Raw genomic sequence first — 21560 nt, 5'->3', positions numbered from 1 at the left:
AATAATTTGAGAATACTCTTTATGATCCAGTTCAATATTATTAAAGAGTATAAATGTTATAACTTTAAATAAAGATATCCTTAACATCAATTTTTAATTATAAAATTAAATAAATTTTACTTTTGTTATCAGTTCAATATAGATATATCCACAGGCAACAAAGGCACTTTTATACAACTTACTACTAAAGTTAACCATCAAGCACCAGTGGTCTAGTGGTAGAATAGTACCCTGCCACGGTACAGACCCGGGTTCGATTCCCGGCTGGTGCATCATTTGCTGTGATGATCAAGCCGTTGCAATGGTTGGGTCCATTGCTCTACATCTTCAATTGATGAAATTAAGGCAACTCTGAGCAATTAATTTTTTAATATAGTTTCATTTGTCTCAGTTATGCATACAGAACATTCTCATCCGGTTCTCTATCCGTATCTCTATAATTACACTAAAAACACTACATTTCTCTCTTTCTGTTTAATTAAATAATATATTTTTTTGTACTTTAATTATTATAGTTTTCTCTCTTCACCTTATAATTTACAAAAAATCATTATCCTTTCCCCAAATTTACAAACAATCACTACATTTTCTCTCTCCACCCTATAATTTACAAACTTCACTCACAAAAATTTAGCAAACCGGATAAGAATGCTCTAAGACACATAACAAATAAAACAAATTCTAAATCAATATAAACAATAAAAAAAAATACATTATTGTCTATAATAATTAAAAATGAATGGCCATTCACAAATTCTGATACTACAAATTTTGCGCATCTTTAGCATCAAGGTCTTTTCATCACTAGAATCAACTCATTCAAGATATCATAGATCTTGTCACATGCAGGATGAGATTTATCAGCAACTAAAAAACTATGAGTTTTTCTATTAACTATAATCCAACTGCACCCAGCCACCTTCCTCAACTTTCTTTCTTTCATCACTCTTCTTATATCACCAACACAATCCCACTTTCCGCTACTTGCATAAACATTAGAAAGCGACACATAATTAGACGTGTTTTCAGGCTCGATCTCAATAAGTGATTTATAACCCAAAACTCTAGTCTCATAGTTTGCATCACCCACACAACCACTAACAAGAGCCCCCCAAACACTCGGTCCCGGTTTTAAACGCATTGACTTTATATACTTCAAGCCTTCATCGAGTTGACCCGACCGTCCCAACAAGTCAACCACACAAGAACACATCTCAACCGTCGGTTTAACCCCGTAAACACTCACCGCCTTGTTATAAACATCAAGACCTTTTTCAACCAGGCCCGATTTGCTACAAGCAGAAAGAACTCCAACCACACTGACTGCATCCGGTTTGATCCCGTTTTTAACCATTTTATCATATAAATTAACTGCTTCTTGGCCATCCCCGTGTAACCCGCATCCGGTTATTATACACCCATATGAAATTGCATTTTTTGACCGACAATCGTGGTCAAAAAGTTTTCTTGCGGAGGTTAAAAGACCGTTCTTGGAGTACATATCTATTAAACAATTGCATAAAGATGTGTGATTAACGAAACCCGTTTTAACAGAAAGCCCATGAACTAGTTGTACTCCTAATAACCCTGCAGTTAAGCTGCAAGCAGGGAGAAGCGTTAGAACCGACACCTCATTCGGTTCCACCTCACTCGTTCTTTGCATTTCACAAAACAGGTTTACAGTTACTTCAGGTTCTCCGATTTGTAAATAACCATTCATCATCGCAGTCCACGCAAACACGTTTTCGAACCTCATTTGGTCGAAAACATTGCGGGCCGAGCTTATTTTCCCACGTCGTGAATACATATCAATCAAACAACAGTTTAAGTGAATACCCGAGTCGACATCAAGGTCCATCTTTCGTATAATGTAACAATGAAGCTCCCGTCCATGATCAAACCGGCCGAGCCGATTTCCACACAGCAAAATCAAGTTAGATAATGTAAACCCGTTAGGCTTTCGGCCTTCAGATAACATATTCTTCACAAACTCCCAGACTTCACAATCCGAAAACGGGTTTTCGGTATTAACATAAGTAGCCAACATTATATTCCATGAAAAACAGTTCTTTCAGGCATTTCGTCGAACAGTTGGCGTGCATCTTGTATTCTATCACATTTACAATACATCGACATAATTGAATTGACTAACACGGTATCCATTACCAACCCAAGCTTAATGCACTTCCCGTGCACCCATTTTCCGGTGATTTCGCCGGAGATTTTAGCCAGAGTCGAGAATGTGAACTCGTCAGGTGAAGAATTAACACTCATGTTATGAAATATGGTGAAGCATTCATGATGGAGGTTGTTGTTTACGTAGGCGTTGAGTAATGTGTTCCATAAACAGACGTCTTTGAGTTCGATTGAGTTGAAAAGAGTTCGAGATTGAATGGGATTGTTGGAATGAGAGTAGGCGTTGATGAGGCGTGTTGAGATGACTGGGTGTTGGTGAAGACCCAGGTAGCAGACTCGAGCATGGGCTTGTTGGGTTAGTTTTAGAGATTGGGTTTTGGTTAAGAGTTGCAGAAGATGAAGACGACGGTGAGGCATGACATGAGTTCAGAACATTTGTCATCGCCAAATGTTTAACGTGGCCGAGCTGAGCCAAGCCTGAAATGGTGTGAATTAGGAAAAAAATTAGGTTAACGGGGAAGTAAAAAAAAAGGATTTTGATGAAAAGTTTGTAGGATCCGTTGCCGTCAATGACGGATCACACTTGAGAATAGCGGATTACGTTATACCCGTTACTAACCCAGTTAACAAGCCCCACTAACCAAACTAACCTAACTATAAACAACGAACCTAACTATATCAAATGGCTGAGAACAAGTGAGAGATATGTGTTGTACACTTGTACTACATCCATTATTGTACTGTAAAGCTGTAAACATTGAATGGTGATGGTGTCCATTAGCTGCCATATGCAAGGCTGTAAAGCTGCATGCATGCAAGGCCATTATTGTAAGGTTGTCTTGGATTCCCTTATCTGTTCACATGCAAGGCTGGAAAGTGTAAAGGTTTCACATGCCTACTGCCAATGGACCCGTGTGAGCTGTTTATGAAGAAGAAGAAGACGATGACCATAGCAAACACAAGCTACCATTAATTCGTAACTCCTAATCCGCCATTTGCAAGAGCGGTTTAGGTTTTGTTTTAAAAAAATTATTTCCTAATCCGCCATTCTCAAAAGTGGATTAGGTTTTTATAAAAAAGTTATTCTTCCTAATCCGTCATTGGTAATGGCGGGTTAGTTTGGTTAGTGGGGTTAGTTAGTTTGTTAACTGGGTTAGGAACGTGTATAACATAATCCGCTATTCTCAATAGCGGATTAGGTGTGAACGGCCTTGACAGCAGCGGCTATTGGTTAGTGTGATCTGTCATTGACAGCAGTGGATCCTATAAACTTTTGCTCCTAATCCGCTATTCTCAATAGCGGATACACTAAAATCCTTTTTTTTTACTTCCCCGTTAACCTAATTTTTTTCCTAATTCACACCATTTAAAAAAAAAATCCGTTTTACTTACGAGCGAAGTTGCAAAAATCCCGGCTAGACGTAGATTAATTATTGATTAATCGCGAGTCACCACTTTATTGGTTAATTTTGGGCTAATCGGCCAATTAATCGGTCAATTGTCAAATCCGACCAAACTCATGATTAATTTGACTTAATCGGCTTTTCTGATAAGGTTCCGGCAAAAATCGGCGATTTCCGATGAGATTCCGGCCAAAATCAGCAGTTTTTGGCGAGATTCTAGCAAAAATCAGCGACTTCCATTGATATTCAGGCCAATTTCCTGTCAAAATGTGTTTGTGTATGTATAAAATTAAAAATTACACAAAAATGTGTGTGTTCATATATAAAAGTGAAGATTATACATTAATGTCCGATCCGATTTATCCTGACTAATCTCGATTAATCATGACTAATCGCTAGTCCCCACCCCACCGTCCGACTAGCGATTTTTACAACACTGCTTATGAGGGCCTAAACTTAACTTGTTTCGAGCTCTTTCCTAAAGTTCGAGCTTGAGCTCGGCTTATGAGTTGTTTTTTGAGCTCAGATTCGGCTCATTTTCAAGCTTAGCTTATGAGAAGATGAAGACGAGGTGCAAGAGCGTTTGATGGCTTTGTGGGCAACATGACATGAGTTCGGAGCGTTTGTCTTGTCCAAATGTTTAACAGGACTTGGTTGTGAACCAGCAGAGGCTCAGAGCCGAGCAAAGCCTAAGCTGCTCAACTAGGCTCGAGCTTTTTTTCTAAACAAGGCTTTTGCTGAATTCTATTCCCATTTCCTGTGTAACCTGTTTTCTTATGCATACAATGAAATATCTTGTGTTGGTATGCTTAGTTTTACTGAGTCACAACATTGGTGCTTTAATTGAATATATCTAAGCAACTTATACATCAAACGGTTAAACTCCGGAGTATGCATTCGATCAGAATAATTGGACCCCCCTTGAAGGTGGTGGTGGTTGCGTGGAAGTTCGTTTTAGACCGTCTTCCGTCACGAGTCACGTTAGCGAGTCGAAACTTGGATGTTTCGTCGGTTGTATGTCTGATATGCGGGGAAGTCGAGGAAACCGCCAAACACTTATTTGTCTCATGTGGGCTTGCTCAAACAATTTGGCAGGTGATTTCGCAATGGTGTAAGATCCTAAGTATTTATGCTTTTAGCGTCCGGGATATCTTAGAGCAATGTAAATTTTTGGGTTTTGCAAAAAGGAAGACTAAGATGTTCCATGCTGTAACTTTAATCTCGATATGGTGCTTGTGGAAGGTTAGGAACACTTGGTGTTTGAAGGGAAACCGGTTCTTGTGGCAGACTTGATTGAGAAGATCAAAGTTCTTGATTTTTTATGGATCCGGAATAGGTAAAGGTCTACGTTGGTGTCTTGGGAGGTATGGCTGAGCAGGGTTCGGTTCGGTTTTAGGTGAAATTGAAACTGAAAGGTCGGTTTTTCAAATACACAAATCGTTCGGTTTTCGGTTTTTTCGGTTTCGGTTATAATTGTTTTTTTTTTGTGTGTGTGTGTGTAGGCATTGGGAAAAAATTCCAAAAAAATGAAAATGCATATTAGATTCAAAACACAAAAATAGGCATTTGTTACGTGAAACCATATGAATACAAACTTGCAAGAGTACTAGAGTTTAAAATTCAACAAAGTTCTTAATCAAAAACACTAAAAGTTTAGTTCCAATCTTCATTCATCATCTTATTCATCTTCAAAGTTTACTCCCAATCTTCTTCATCTTCATAATCTTCATCACCATCAACGGTAGATCCTTTTGGCGTTTTATTTCCGGTCATAACATCTAAAACACACATAAAATGTATTAATATTTAAGTAAAAACGCATATCGGTTCGGCTCGGTTTTTTTCAGTTTTTTAAAAATGGAAAAGCAAACCGAAACCGAAAATTCAGTTTTTCAAAAAAACAAAAAATTAGCCGTCGGTTAATGTTTTGGTTCGATTTTTTCGGTTTGGTTTATTCGGTTAATTCGGTTTCGATTCAGTTAATTCGGTTTACTACTTACCCGTATTAGGAGGTTTAGGTTATGTCTTGTGGTTTTAATTGAATGTTGGGTGTTGTTGGCGTAGCGTCTTGCTATGCTTTTTTTCTATTAATAAAGTCTTTCCTGGTTGTTAACAAATTTGGGCGGCAAATGCCATGGCGCCATGTTAAGATCAAACAACAAAACCGAAAAAATAAAAACAATTTTGAGTTTATAATGATTTTATTGTAAACTATTTTAGCCTGAATTTATTATTCTAATAACTACATTTAAAATTGGTTGGAAACCTATTTTCCAACCTTTTTCTCTAAACATATTAGTTGATAGAATTATTATATTAGAAACCAACCTTTTTCTCATAACATATAAGTACATATTATATTAGAAAAATGATAGTGATTCTTCTTTCCGTCTTCAACAAACGGTTACTACACAGCAGTTGGCAGCCAACAATCGCGTCGCTTGGGATTGTGCCGTTTCAAACCACCGCTTCCCCGTCGTTTGCCACCATTTCACACCCTATATATATCATCCTCGCCACCATAAAACTTCCATTCGATGGCCGGATGATTCTAGGGTTCCGACAGTGGTTTCTAAGCTATCTGACTTCTGGCGTGAAACTGCAACATGTTAATGTATTTGGTTATGACTTAAATTAATTTGTTGTTTTTCATCAAAATGATTGTTTTTTTAGAACGTGTTCAGATCTGTCCTTTTGGTTGGTTGATTTTCTTCATCACACGGCAATAACCGTCATGCAACCGCCGCATCCCTCCAAACATCGTATATATTAACATCCACCGGAGCAACAAGCAGAACAAGTTAAATACGGAAACGAACGGTGCATGAGTCAAACTCCATTCCTGACAGCACCATCGATGATTCTTTTGGTTCCAGCCATGTTCTTGGTCGTGATTATCAATTTTCTGTCCATTGCCGCCAACCCAAATCGTTGATTAGTTTTATTCGTTTTGCAATAATTTATACATGTTCAACTTAATAATCGTTTTTGCAATAATATCAGATACAACATTAAATTTTTTTGATAATATTAGCATTATCCGTTTGACAATAAAATTTCTTTTTAGCATTATAGTTATATCATATCAGTATTATTATTTGCAATCTTTGGGTTTTTTTTAAAAAAAAAATAAATTAATTAAGTAATGTGTATATAATCTTTTTCATTTTCTTACATAGGATGAAGCAAAATAAAATGACATAAAATAGTTAAATTATTGTATTTATACAAATTTTATTTTTAACAAGTATTTGCCATTGACCTGCAAAAAGAGTTCGTGCATCCAAAGCATTTACAAATGAGAACCCAAAAAGTCTTATTGTTATAAAGAAGTATTTGCAAATGAGAACATGTAAAATATAAGAAACGAGCCATAACCAACTGAACAAAATAAAAGTTTGTAACCAAAGAAATATAACACCGCCGCAACGCGCGGGTAACAAGGCTAGTTTTAGAACATTTATAATTTTGTTCAAATATTCAAGCCTAGATGACAAAAATAAAGATCGAACAGATAACATCTTAAAAACTGAAAATCAAATAATTTAAAAAAACTCAAAAACCGTATTTTTACCAACCCACGTACACCCCTAATAAAATACAAATTATACATATGTAACAACTCAATAATTTGTATTCTGTAATTCTAACGCTTCTTTATTTGAAAAAAAATAATAATTAAAGCGTATTCTTGTTATAAATCTAAATATAGATGTCCTCAACACTATAAACTGTTATTAAATAGTTTTTAATAAAGTTTGGATTTTAATAATTTTATATTTGACCCATAGATTAATAGTGACAATTTGACCAATAACATTCATCACTTTTACACTGGTATCAAAGACAATCAATCCTAGAAACACAACCTATCATATATTTATACTTGATTTACGTATGATTTATACTCGATTTCGTTTGTACATTTCTCATTTTGTACATAATCATCATTTTGAAAAAAATCAAATGGCAATATACGAGAATTATGGTATCATCATTGGTCTTGCCTTTTGGTACCGGAAAAGAAAATCAGTAGCGTCACAAAATAGATTATTAGCCAATGGTTCATGATTTAATAATTTAAATCCAATCTATCAATTTTAGTTTTCCTTTACTGAATATTTAAACCTGAAACAATTTACAGTAAAACTAAAAGATGTAGATATCTGCACTTCAGCTAATGAATGATTAACTTAGAAAGCTAAATATCAAGCACCAGTGGTCTAGTGGTAGAATAGTACCCTGCCACGGTACAGACCCGGGTTCGATTCCCGGCTGGTGCATCATTTGCTGTGATTAACAAAGCCTAGCAATTGTTGGGTCCATTTGTTCACATCTAAACTTGATGTAAAGAAGGCACATCTGAGCAAATGTTTTTATTTGTCACACTACTTTTTATTGTTTTTAATTTGTTTTCACTAAAATTTTTTATAGGTTGGTGTTGATCGTTTGGGACCATGTCTAAGATTTATATCGGCTATTGCCCACACGCCTATTCTGCGTGGACACTTTGGAATAAATTACGTCGATGGTCCATGTGGTATATCATATTATGGTTTTGGTCCAAATTTTCAGAAATGACATGTTTAGACCAACTGTTTACACAAACAGAAACATTGCACAACTGCTCTTAATATTATTTGGTAATTAGTTTAATAAGTTTCAATATGAAGTTACAACATGCACATCAAGCATTTAAAATGCAAAAAAGTTTAAAAATCTCCTACCTCCTAAAAGACAAGCAGGAGAAGAAAGATAGCAAAAGTAGCCAATGTAGAACACATTACACACTTCTGATTAAGCCCTGCAGAAAAGGAAGTATTTGGTGACCTTCAAAAGCACCTTATGTTACCGCAGATTGACATAACCACCATCAGAATAAAAATAAGGACGATCCCTGCAACGATCAGTTTGATCTTCATATTCTGAATCCACATCTTCCTTTTCATCTTGGTTCCTTGTTTCTTGAAATCACTTGCCTAAAACAAGAAACCAATTATTGAATCTTTTATAATTATATATCCAACCAATCAACTGCATCCATCGTCGAAAGCATTCGTGTTACACAAATGGCAAACCTGGTTGCGAAGGTTGTCAGTTTTATCGACCAATAGTTCAATCTTCTCTCCACGATCAAGAACCTGCACACATCATGTTTTGTAGTTAACAATATGATTAGTTGTGTATAAACAAAAATATTATCTTAAGTTGTTTAAACAGTTAATTGTATGTACACTGACAATCATGACTCATTCTTCAAGAAACTGGTTGTCATTTGGGTAAATTTTGTTTGCTAAATGGGTTGATTTGGTTTTTAATAAATTATAAAATGGGTCAAAATCGGCCACTCTTATAAAACTAGGTAACTTATAACATGTCCAAATGAACTAGCACCACTCGCCACCACTTTTGCCACAAGTGGCGAAGCTTGGACGAGTTCGTCGGGGGAGATGGACTCAAAAATGTATTAAAAAATTCATAGACGTGGAGGGGGGGGGCTCAAATTTTAAGTCGAAAACGGGTAAATATACACTATGCAAAAAAAAAAATTCGAGCGAAAATAGATAAATTTACACCACTGCGCAAAAAAACAGAGGCCCAGGACCTCACTAACCTTCGCCCATGTTTGCCACTAGTGCCATAAAAACATATATAGCAGTGTGAACCCATTATAATGTCCCTCCCCCCCACCTCCCTAAAACATCCCATTTCAATTCGAGTTTAATTTGGTTAGAACCAGTTTGACCTGAACCAAATTGATATCTTTTCTTAAAACAGCCCGTTTTAACCCTAACCCGAACCCATTGTGACATGTTACCTCACCCGGCCAGACATGCCAGGAATTAGCACATGTAAGCAAATGCAACCCTAGTAGAAGTCCAACTTAAAACAGTTAAAAGATTGATATAGTTGTGGAATAGTATTACCTTCTCAATGTTGTCCATCATAACTCCCTTGACTTCAGAAACCTGTGCCTTGACCTTAGCAATCTTGTCAATCTCCTCAGGATGAGCAATACACCATTTCATCTGCTCCTTCATTTTTGGCCTAAAATCCACCCAAGTGTCACTAACACTTAAAAAAAGTTATAAAACATTTTTAAATGTATTTAAGTACCCAAATGATTTGCTGAGGCTCTTGGCAGCAGCAGTTGAAGCTTTGCCTCCTCCATATTTCTTATTAAACTCGTCCTTAACACGGTCCAAGAACGCCATGGGAAGTGTCTTACCAGCAGACTCCACTGCAACAATACAGTATGCTGCAAATGAACGAACATGTTTACCAATTCGGTTAATCCCAAAAGAATGCATCATAGAATGGTAAATGCACCTGTCTTAAGGTTATTATTTTTCGGTCAATAAAGAAAAATATCCAAATAAGCATTTTGACCAATCTAATTAATACAAAAGTTTAAATGCATCATTAGCTAATTGGTAACGGTTCATCATTGCATTCTTAATAGGGTTGAATCCAACCAAATCGTCTAAACCGGCCAGGTTTAAGGTTTAAAGCGGTTCAGTTTGTTAGGTTTTGGTGGTCTAGCTATTAACGGTTCGGCTCACCGCGTTTAGCCTTATTAGTTTTTCTTAACTTTGGAATATTCAGTTATTCATATGTGATGTTATATTCATATTAGTATTTTAATACAAACGATTTCGAAAAATAAAAAAAAAAAATAATAATAATTCCTCTGACGATCTACCTAGAGCTGTTCACGAGCCAAGCCAGGCCTTATTAAAAGAGCATGGCTTAAAATATTAAAAGGCGGGTTAATTAACGACTCGTTTACAGAACGAGCCAATTTCAAACGAGCACGTTTAGCCCATAATTTTGTAAATGCAAGAAAAACAACAACTCACTATATCCATTATCCATGAGGTAATTAAAGGTATGCCCATCGCAATTATACGAAAAACGATTATTGTTTTCAGGAAGTTTTTGAAGGCATTGGGCTGCGACGGTCGTAAAATTCCCCTTGAACTCGGTATACTCGGCCAGGATCACCGTCCCTCGTGCCACGAAGCTGTAGATTAAAGGTTTTTCTTTATGCCCCATTTCCAAAACCCTGACTGCAATCAAATGTTGAAAATCTGATCAGCCGTTTATTGTGGCTGATCGCGCGTTCGCAGATTCAATTTCGTGCCTGCCGTTTATTGTGATATGAATTCGAATTGGGTTTCGAAAGCTTGTAGAGATCATCATTTGTTGGGAATAATGAATGAATAAAGGAAGGGTGAGATTCTGTGATGAGTTTTGATGGCAATCGTTTTTGCGGGGTTGTTTGTGACACACAAAATTAGTTGGATCATTTTAGCGGGTTATTCAAATTTCTGACGTATGCATTATGTCATCTTGTCTTTTTTTTTCCTATAAAGATTAAAAATAGATGTAGATGTAATAAGAATGCCAATATGCTGGTGGTGAAGTAGCAAGAGAGATGTTTGGTATTTTATGTGACTCGAGTTTGATTTTTCTCCAGAGATGTTTGGTATTTTATGTGACTCGAGTTTGATTTTTTTTCCCCTTTGATCGAAATATGAGCGTAACCCAATGTGATAAATTTAACTAGTAATTTATTTGAAAGATTTGTTGACCATTAAAAAGTTTGTAATAAAAATACTATTAACACTATAATTAATAAAATATCACTCTATGATAGTAAAAACAAGTTATGTAACTCTTTTTTTATGGGATAGCATGTCTTCCACGTATCCTTGAAGTTCACTTTTCTAGATTTGGAAACATTTAAACGTGAAGATGTTAAGATAAATTCTATAAGGATAGACACATTGCGTACTGTTTGGTTGAGAGACGTTTTAAGTATTTTGTATCTTAGAGACATGATTGTTACGATGTAACTTGTGGCGGTTAAGGGAGGAAAAAGAACAAAGAAACCCTGAGCGTGACGGTTAAGAGAGAAAAAAGAACAAAGAAACCCTGAGCTGGGGCGTAGCTTTAAATAGGAAGGGGGTGTCCAGCCATCGTCGTTTTTTCGCTTTGTAGGGTAAATTTTCATGATATCATATGAACGTTTTTATAGGTATGTAGCCCGATCACCCCTCAGTGGCTATAGTCACCTCTACGACTTAGCCCAGACTTCGCCACTGACTACGAGCAAGTGTGTAACAATTTAACATATGATTGTCTCTTTCGTTTTTTCGATCGTAAACAAATTCCAAGTGATTGTTTTATACAAAAGAAGTATTAGAGAATCATGATAAGGAGATACAAAAACACACAAAAACATACTTAGTCAGCTTTCATTAGGGCCGTCCAAACCCTTTCGCTCAAAATTGCTCGGAAAATGCTTGCTCGTAAACGAGCCGCTCTGCTCGGTTCGGTTTGTAAATGAGCCAAGAAACAAGCAAAGGCCTGCTCAGTTTGGTTCGGCTCGAATATTTTTAATTTACTTTATATATAAGTATACATGAACAAATATATAAATAAATATACACCAAACATAAAATAAAACATATAATTTTTTAAACACTTTTAAATTTTCCCTATTCAATCAATTTTATAGTTTTATTAGTTTGATTTAGGTTATTGGAATTCCAGGAGTTTGTTTTATATCTTCGAGATAAGAAATAGCTAAATACACATTTTAAATATTTCTAGGGAGTGTAGTGTAATTTCAGAAGCTCCATTTGCAGACCTTTTCCCGCCTCTTTCTATTCTTCCCGCCAACACGTTTATCACTCATCAAACCTCCGTGACACACAAACGCAGACACACACACACACGCCTACGCCGAGCTTGTCGGAGATGGAAATGGACTCGGAAGATATCGGATGGCTCGAAGCCGACTTGGATCTCCACGACGACTACATCGACGAAGATCTCGAACCACCGCTACCTGAAGAAGACGAAGAAGTGTACGGACATCGCCAACCGGAACCTATAACTAAACCTAATTTATCAATCCCGAGCGATCATAGAACCGATTCTGAAATCGAGATATTGCAGCCGAAAAAGCGGTTATTAAACCCTAGCTCACTTGATTCTGGTAATGTTGATGTATCGGTGGAGGATAAACGGTGTAAAGTTGATAAAAGTGTGATTGAAGATGAGGATGATTGGATGCGGTACTCGCCGCCGCCTCGGGAAGAACCGGTGGTTGTTGAGGAGGAGGAGGAGGAGGAGAAGGAGAGGTTTATTTCGCGGTTTGCGAATGATATCGAAGGGGATTTTATGCCGGTGACTGCACTGGATGGCGATAGGGTTTATGCTAAGTTAGTTAAGGTGGAGGAGGAGGATGATAAGGTGAAAAAGTTGGAAGTCAAAGGGATATCTAAAGGCAGGACACTGTTAATTTTACTTACTAGCCTTTAGTAAACTAGAAACCTATTAATTGAGTACTAGGATAGTTGAATTATGTTGTTGATTTTTAATGGTGGTATAAGTATGTTATATCTTGTACTTAATTATGATGGATTAACTGTGCAGGTCTTATGATGGAATCTATAAGTGTTCTAATGCAGAAGGTGGAACAAGCTGAGTTGCAGAAGGTATGCTTGCTTTATTAATGATTACTTGGTCACCAAAATGTCAAGTCATAGTTACTGTTTATTGTTACATATGGAACACAATGGGTGTTATTTTAGATAGATAATACTGAATAAGAAATGGTGTTGGGGGTATGAAATGCGAATTTGTTATTATTTGTTACTTGTTAGCTGAAAAGAGTAGAACAAGTGGTTTAAGAAAGGTCTTGTAACAACATCTAGTGTCTGTTATTCACTATCACCATGAAAAGGCATTCAAGCTTTTTGTAAGCTTGAGAAATTTGTGGTATTTAATCATCACTGGCAGCATTGTCTCTAAGTTGACACTGTTTATATTTCTTACTAATAATCCAAAGATTAAGTTATTTTCATATGGTTGGGGTCGTGATCTTTGAAATGGTAGTTATCATTTTAAACCTGTTCAAGATTGTGTATCAGATGCTATCTTTGTTTCTTGCAGTTAATAGCACCGTTACTAATTCGTAGTGGAGTTTTTAGTGTTTTGTGTTTTTGAGATTACTACTGTTTTTTTTTTAAATTTTGGAATGATTATTGTTTTAAAGCTCATAAATTTGTAATTAAAGTTTGGCATGTTAATGTATGAAATTCAAGTGTTAATAACTATTTACATTACCTTTGTTACTGTGGTGTGTAGGCTTTGGAAGCAAGTGTCTCTAGTCAGATTGGTACAGATCTTCTGCAAACACCAGTGGTGACTGAACAACTGTGGGTTGATAAATATTCTCCCAATTCTTTTGTGGAGCTTCTCAGTGACGAACACACGAACAGAGATGTACATATGCCATGAACTTATTACTTATTATTAACTTAAAACTGTTGGTTCTTATAATTTTTGTAATTTGCAGGTGCTTATGTGGTTGAAACAATGGGATTCTTCTGTTTTTGGCACTGTAGTCAAGAGTACAACAGATGACGTTTTGTCTGCTTTAAAAAGACATTCCTCTGTTTCTGAACATAAAAGAGTTTTAGCAAGAATTATTTTGGGAGGAACAAAGAATTTGCATCTAATGGTAAAACTTTTGGAGAACATAATCACTTTCACAAAGAAAAATATGATTCTCATACTATTCAAGAACTCCAAAACAAGAAGACCAAGGTTTCTGGCCCACCAGAACAGAAGGTAACCTTCAGAACTTGTTTGATGCTGTTTCTAGTGCTCATTTTATCATCCAACCATTGTGACATAACTTTGTGTCGAATAATTTTCTTTCGTTTCATTGTGAAGTTAATTTGTGTTTTCTCACTCCACAATATTAATGTTTTGGTGTTTGTAAATCTATACGTGAACTGTGTGTAACCTATGCAGATCCTTCTACTATGTGGCGCACCAGGGCTTGGGAAAACAACACTTGCACATGTGGCTGCCAGACACTGTGGATACCGTGTGGTGGAGGTTGTCATTTGTTTTTTTTTTCTCACAAGCTTATACACAGTTAGCGTTTCATGATTATCTGGTTTAATTAATTTGATATAAGCTAAACCATCTGGTGTGCACATAGAATGATATACTTGATTTTGTTCATTTCAAGCGGGATTAGACTGTGAAACATGATAGTGTTAGAAGGTATAGCTTCGGTCTTTGAATTTTGAGCCATGTAAATCAGCCTATAGCAACGTTGGATACATATAATGCTGGATCTAGGTTAAGATGCTGAGCAGGAGACTGCACATCTGTTCTGTTGACAAACTCTAGTATATCTTGAAATAATAATTTTTTTTTGGTTCATAAAGAGACAGTAATCTTTTTGATTCATGAAAACTTTTGAAATCCTATTGTTTTGTCGAGTACACTGGTATTTTGGATGCTATTTAAGCTAGTCTATGTTGCTGACATATATATATATATATATATATATTACTCTTTTGTTAGTTAAACTTGTTGCCTCTAATAATGAGTTTGATACTTTGATGAGTTGATCATTGATATGGCATAGATGTTTTGTTGACAAACTCATTAGTTCGCACTTGCACCTATGTAGCCTGAGCAAATCTTGATCCGTGTACTGAAAAAACAAGATTTATATAATGCAATTTGCTGGGAATCATGTTATGTTTGACAGGTATACTTATCATGTCTATTGCTCTACAGATTAACGCCAGCGACGACAGGTCATCCTCAACAATTGAAAGCAAAATTCTTGATGTAGTTCAGATGAACTCTGTCATGGCTGATTCAAGGCCAAAGTGTTTGGTAAGTTCCGCTTAGCATACACAGTACTATTACAGTTTCTCGTTACGGGTATACAGTTTGAAATGACTTTTGTAGGTAATTGATGAAATTGATGGAGCTCTTGGGATGGAAAAGGCGCAGTGGATGTAATTTTGAAAATGGTAATTTTGCCTTTTCTTGACTTAATATGCATACTTTATTAACAAATTATGTTCATAATAATCAATATTGTTTTAAATAGCGTTTATGATTTGTAGTGTTTGTTAATTGTTATGCCCCAGTACAAAGCAGAAAAACAAACTTTTGGATGTTTTATAGGTTGCAATGCTTAAACATTCTATGTGTGAGTTTGATATGTATCTACCACTTGTTAGTATGTTTATAATTTTGTATGCAGATATATAAGTTTTGTATATTTATCTATACACTCTACTAGTTGCCATATAAAGAATTTATATGATGGGCGACATACATGCAAGTATTAGCACAAAACTTTAGCTGTCTTATTAATATAAAATGATATTCTGTCAAGACCTTGTTTTGTATTTTGCCTATATGAAAGTTAAATATATATATATTTTTGTTTAGTCTTTCACATAAGTAATATCTGGTTAGACAATACAACTGATGAAGGTTTGATTTTAGGTAATAATGTCTTACTATTATCAATGCAGGTCTCTGCTGATAAGAAGTCTGACACCGGGACAGAAAATATTAATCACTCAGAACAATCGGTAAAAACATCCTCAAAGAAGAAGAAAAAGGACACATCACTTTTAAGACCTGTAAGACCATTTAACTGACACTGAATATTTGATAACCTGGTTTTATTTGATACCTATGGTTTGTTTTCATAGGTGATTTGCATTTGCAATGATCTATATGCGCCTGCCCTAAGACCGTTGCGTAACGCGGCAAAGTAAGAACCTTAATTGTATAGGGCTCTGTATTTGCACCATTTTTGTTTTTTGTTTCTTGTTTTATTGGCTTAGCAAATGTGGCTACATGTAAAATATCGACTTTGCAATGTTTGTTTTTTTGTTTGTCTCAGTACAATGCAAGTATGAAACGTTTGAGGCAGTTTAACCTGACATTAAATTTCTACATTTTCAGGGTTCATGTATTTGTTCAGCCAACAGTAAATCGTATTGTGAACAGGTGATGCTTTTTACTTTATTACTATGTAACATGTCATTGATTCATGTTGCGATTAAATGTAAAACACATCATGAATGATACGGAGATCCCATATCTGAACAATTTTATATTGTTAAACATGAAAGGGGTAAGAATGCCAGTCAAAGCATATAGTTGATTAATATGTTAATGGTGTGCACTTGTTATTAAGTGCATCTTTATAACCTTTTTTGTATTATGTACGCACCTAACATAAGTTTATAACCAAATACTTAGGTTAAAGTATATATGCAACAAGGAAGGAATGAGAACTAGTTCTATTGCACTTACTGCACTGGCTGAATACACAGGTAAGTGATTTGCTCTTTCATTATATATCTTGTTAAACATAAATTTGATCTAAATCTATAATTACACCTCTTGGTCTTAATATATTATTAATGTGAAGGAGCTTCACCTTAAATATAAATAATAACATTTTTTGTTCTTAGAATGTGACATACGGGCATGCTTGAATACTCTTCAGTTCCTCAACAAAAAGAAGGAAATGCTGAATGTGGTATGTTGCTTTGATCTTATTTTTCTGTATTGTCATACATAAAATAACATTACTCTTTTGGACACTTGTTATTTGTTTAAAGTACTGTTTTTTTTTGCTTTGTAGTTGGACATCAGTTCTCAAGTGATTGGTAGAAAGGATACATCAAAAAGTGTCTTTGATATATGGAAAGAGGTGTGATTCAATTTCCAGTGGTTCTCTTATTATCATATCTGTTAGTTATTGACATCCTCACTTAGAGTGCTGACACCTGCCTTTTTTGTTTTAAAAAGATTTTTCATAAGAGAAGACTAAAGGGGGTAAGGAAGTCTATGGACGGATGTGGAAGCTTGTTAAATGAGTTTACATCCCTGCACACTTTGATCTCTAATTGGTACGCTCGAATATCTCAAAATGGTGACATAAGACATCTATTTGTATGAAATCCCACTTTGTTTATTGTGTTGACTGTTTGACTTTTCAGTGGCAACTATGATTTAATATTAGATGGGATTCATGAGAACATCCTGAAACTAAATTATCATGATCCGGTGATGGAAAAAACTGTAAGTTTTACTCTAATTCATATCATGAGTAACTAACTCTAGACAGTTAGTTGGTATGCATTTGCCTAAAATAATTTTCATTATTCAGGTCAAGTGTTTGCACAATATTGAGGTCTCTGATATACTTCATCAATATTTAATGCGAACACAAAAAATGTCTCTTCAAGGTAGTAGTGTTTCTAATTTCTATGTTTACAAGCATTTATACATAGGCTTGTAAAGGAACCGAACGTACACGAACGGAGTGCGTTCGTGTTCGTTCATTTAACCTTATAACCGAACACACGTAAACAAACGGGGTTTTCTTGTTTGTGTTCATTCATTAAGAAAATGAACATGTTCGTGCCCGTTTATGTTTGTTCGATAATTGTAAAACGAATGATTCACGAACGTAAACGAACGAACATAACTGAACATTTATGAACGAATATAATTGAGGTAAAAATAGTTAAAAGTAATGTGCAAAACAATGTGTTGAGCAAAAAAAATATTAAAACTAAACTAAGTTGTAATGGGATAAAAAAGTTTAAATGAATATACTAATGAACGCAAATGGACGAACATAAACAAACATAAATTAATGAATGTAAACGGACAAATTTAAATAAACGAACATTCGTGAACATAAATGAACGAATGAGACACGTGTTCATGTTCGTCAGTTTGTTTACAGGCTTATTTATAAGTCCCAGAGCTGAGGTGGAAGTTAAGTAACTGATAAAATATCTTTTTGTAGTTTATCAGCCTGCTATTGCAGTTTCCATACATGGCGTGGTATCTCAAGTTGAAAAACCTAATATTCAGTGGCCAAAATCTTTTCATAGGTATGCAAACTAATTTAGAGCTTTGCGCTTCTTAGAAAGAAAGTCTGGTTACATTTTTTGCTAATGTTTTTTACTCAAAAATACAGGTACAGAACATCACTCATTGACAAAGTGGAGGCATTGCACACATGGCACAACAAAATACCACCATGTATCTCAAGACACATATCTACTAAATCATTTGTTACAGACTTGGTTTCCCCGTTATTGCATATTTTGTCACCACCTACATTACGGCCGGTAATTTACTCTTTTTCAACTTTTATTTTATAAACAGTGACTTTAAAATAATAAAGTAACCAAGTAGGATAGTAGCAAAATGTTTACTGGAGGTGACAAAATGGACGGGTGGCATAAATTGGGCAACGGATGAAACCAAACGATTTTTGGTACTTGGGTTGTTTTTGCCTGACTGAGACACCTTTTTCCAGTTTTTTCTTACATATTTATAGATTTTGAAACATGTTTTCAGGAATTGTATTATATGATTTTGAAAAACTGGTTTATGAGGATGTACACAATTGCATCTATACACATTTACAAAGAGTTTTTTCTATTTATAAGAGATTTTGCTATTATGCACCGTCTTTTTTCATAATTATATTCTTAAAATGTATGTGTGTCGCGCATAGCAATAAAACATAGAGTAAGTTTGGTGAAATGGTAGTATGATTTGAGTACAAATTTGAACAGTTGATTTTTTATTTCTTTTCAAAACGTTAGTTTGGAACTTTCTACTGAGTTTCTAAAGTGATTAAGATGGTTAAATATTATTGATATACATAATTTCATATTCCAAAATTGGAGAAAAAACAAATAATAAAAACGTTGGTTTCTTTTACACAACCCGTCTTAAGTTCCGAACTGAACTCCTAAATCTGGGTTTTTGAATTTGTAAACCAAACCAAATAAATCTTGCTTTGGTTTGGACAGTTCTGTCAGTTGTAAACACTATTTTCTACATGTATATCATAATACTCATATCATGATCTCTTGCTTCTTTCAAAAGTTATAGTTGATGGCCCCTATGCTACTTTTTCGGGTGGCTTCACATTTATTATCAGAAAAAGATAAAAATGAAATGGCTCAGTTGGTGAAGACCATGGTTTCCTATACCGTAACATACAAGAGCAAAAAAATTGACCCCTTACCCGGGAAACTAAGACATGAAGCCTCAACCGACATCCAAATTCTCTCATTTGATCCCCCGATTGACGACTTTGTAAACTTTAAGGTTCACATTCACTCTGCATAACAATATGTTACGTATAACTTTAATAATGTCTAATTCACAGTAATTCATGCAGGACTACATTTCAAATTATTACATTCTCGCCCCAGCTGTGAAGCAGGTTTTATCTCATGAGGTAAGTACCACTTAAATCTTTTTTTTAATATCTTATTTACAAATTGTTATAAATATATATACATTCTAATTATAGGTTGAAAAGCAAAAGATACTACAAAGTAGCATCAACAAATCAAAGGACGGAAATGAAAGTACATATTATTCTGAGAAACCGAAATCTAGTAAACCTGCCCTTGCACCAGAAAATACCAAAACTAACATCAGCAACTTAAAGAAATCTAGTAATACTGTTAATACTATAGTCTCAGCTACTGCGTCTGGTAGAAGTGCCACGCCATCCAGTGAGATATCAAAACCTTCAGAAACTACTAAGAAGCGATCTGGATTCAACTTCTTTGAAAGGTAAACCTATTCTTTTTTTTTTTGCCTTATTTAAGTTTAAACCTTATTAGGTTTTTGACGGTCGCCCGGGGTTTGCTGATTAACATTTTTATTTTTTAGTTTTTTTAATGCAAAGTATTTGTAATCAGTTAACTAAAAATATGTCTAGAGAAAAGCTTCACTTTAAGCATCTTTACTCTTGAGTCTCAACTTGATTGGAGCTCCATAACTAGAGGTGCAAATGAGCCAAGCTTGAGCTTGGCTCGTGAATAGTATTCCAAGTTCGAGCTTGGTTTGTTTATTTATAATAATCTATCTATCTTATTTATAAACATTTACAATTTTTATGTATTATAACTATAAATTATATATATAACGGATTATATATTACTAAATTTGTTTAATTATTAATAAAAAGTAATATTAATAATAGGCTAGCTAGTGGAGCTCGATAAGCGAAGCTTGAGCTCCTGCTCGTTTATTAAGTATGCTCCTATAGGGCTAACGGTTGTTTAAGTGCGGCTCACTTTGAGCTTTTAGTGAGCCAATCTCTATGAGGTTGGCTCATTTACAAACTTAATAACAAGTCTACTAACAGTAACTTGCTTTATTGTGGGTCATTGTCATTTTAATAAAACCAGGTTTAGAAAAATGAGTGCCAACGGTTCTCAAATGACCGAGCCTGTGAAAAAAGTTTCAGCAACATTGGAGAGGGATTCACGCCCTGTGTTGTTCAAGTTTAACGAGGTAACCGTTACTAGCTGTTTAAAATTCTAATATTTCTGTTTTTAGTAGCCATGCTTGACCAGATAGATATCTTGGTGTCAATGCAGGGTTTCACAAATGCAGTCAAAAGGCCAATTCGAATGCGCGAGTTCTTATCCTGATCTCTGCTAATTTTGACGATTCATTTTCTTTTCAACTACCCTGAAATTATATAGAATTTAACTTGTATTTATATGTTATACTTAAGCTTGGGTTGGGTTGATTATGTTTGACAAAAAATATTTCAATCTTGATACATGTTACCAAAACCAAGTCACATTATTCACCAACTTTCCTCTTGCTGGTTATTATTCATTTGCTGGACAAATATGAATACACTCGGACAATTACCCCGAATTTTCAATTAAGTTCACATCTCTTTAAACTGCATATCAACTTCACCACCCATCTCATCATTATAAAACCTATCTAATTCAATCTCCAGCTACCCGCCTGCCTGCCTCTGCAAGCCCCATGATTCTATACATGCGTGTCTTTAACTTCCAAATTTACATCATCAAGAAGGATGTGATCATCCCAGAGATGGAGGTATAAGTATAATTCTTCTAGTTATGTCACATATAGAAGTATAGTTCTATCTATGATATCAACCTGAATGGTAAAATTAATCGTTGGTGTTAAACTAAGTACACATGTTTGAATCAGATAAGTTACTCCAATATATAAAAACATTTTGTAAATCAGATAAGTTTGCAATTCAAAATGTTATAGAAGTGCATCAATTTTCACATCAACTCTTCATTACATGTTTATTATTATTACTAGCTTTAAAAAGTATAAAAT

The 21560-nt window shown here is 35.1% G+C and overlaps 2 protein-coding genes, 2 non-coding genes and 1 pseudogene across 4 annotated transcripts; 3 read left to right on the top strand and 2 right to left on the bottom strand.

Annotated features, from left to right (window-relative positions):
- Positions 1-201: 201 nt before the first annotated feature.
- On the top strand, positions 202-272 carry TRNAG-GCC (transfer RNA glycine (anticodon GCC)). The gene has a single exon. It is a non-coding gene; the product is annotated as a tRNA-Gly (tRNA).
- A 515-nt stretch (positions 273-787) lies between these two features.
- LOC143625004 (pentatricopeptide repeat-containing protein At3g12770-like) lies at positions 788-2553 on the bottom strand (annotated as a pseudogene).
- Positions 2554-7751: 5198 nt separating this feature from the next.
- TRNAG-GCC (transfer RNA glycine (anticodon GCC)) lies at positions 7752-7822 on the top strand. Its single transcript has one exon. It is a non-coding gene; the product is annotated as a tRNA-Gly (tRNA).
- A 312-nt stretch (positions 7823-8134) lies between these two features.
- Positions 8135-10707, bottom strand: LOC143625073 (putative vesicle-associated membrane protein 726). The gene is made up of 5 exons (XM_077095527.1): positions 10400-10707; positions 9657-9798; positions 9467-9587; positions 8618-8680; positions 8135-8518 (listed from the first exon to the last, which is right to left on the bottom strand). Exons 1-5 carry the CDS (start codon positions 10593-10595, stop codon positions 8372-8374), a joined length of 669 nt encoding a protein of 222 aa, XP_076951642.1. The 5' UTR covers positions 10596-10707; the 3' UTR covers positions 8135-8371.
- Positions 10708-12274: 1567 nt separating this feature from the next.
- On the top strand, positions 12275-20878 carry LOC143625003 (uncharacterized). The gene is given in 25 exon segments (XM_077095479.1): positions 12275-12837; positions 12987-13048; positions 13701-13838; positions 13912-14029; positions 14032-14186; positions 14373-14459; positions 15156-15257; positions 15333-15357; positions 15360-15397; positions 15911-16021; positions 16094-16155; positions 16350-16394; positions 16650-16723; positions 16865-16932; positions 17038-17106; positions 17205-17305; positions 17396-17477; positions 17566-17644; positions 18214-18301; positions 18388-18541; positions 19317-19535; positions 19609-19668; positions 19744-20012; positions 20633-20738; positions 20825-20878. Coding segments are annotated over 25 exon segments (2898 nt in total). The 5' UTR covers positions 12275-12305.
- The last annotated feature ends 682 nt before the right edge of the window (positions 20879-21560 follow it).

The sequence above is a fragment of the Bidens hawaiensis genome, unplaced genomic scaffold, assembly GCF_021521415.1.
Source record: "Bidens hawaiensis isolate Kalapana, Puna unplaced genomic scaffold, B.hawaiensis_p1.1 tig00004020_1, whole genome shotgun sequence".
Taxonomy (NCBI): domain Eukaryota; kingdom Viridiplantae; phylum Streptophyta; class Magnoliopsida; order Asterales; family Asteraceae; genus Bidens; species Bidens hawaiensis.
This window is presented reverse-complemented; position numbering and strand designations above follow the sequence as displayed.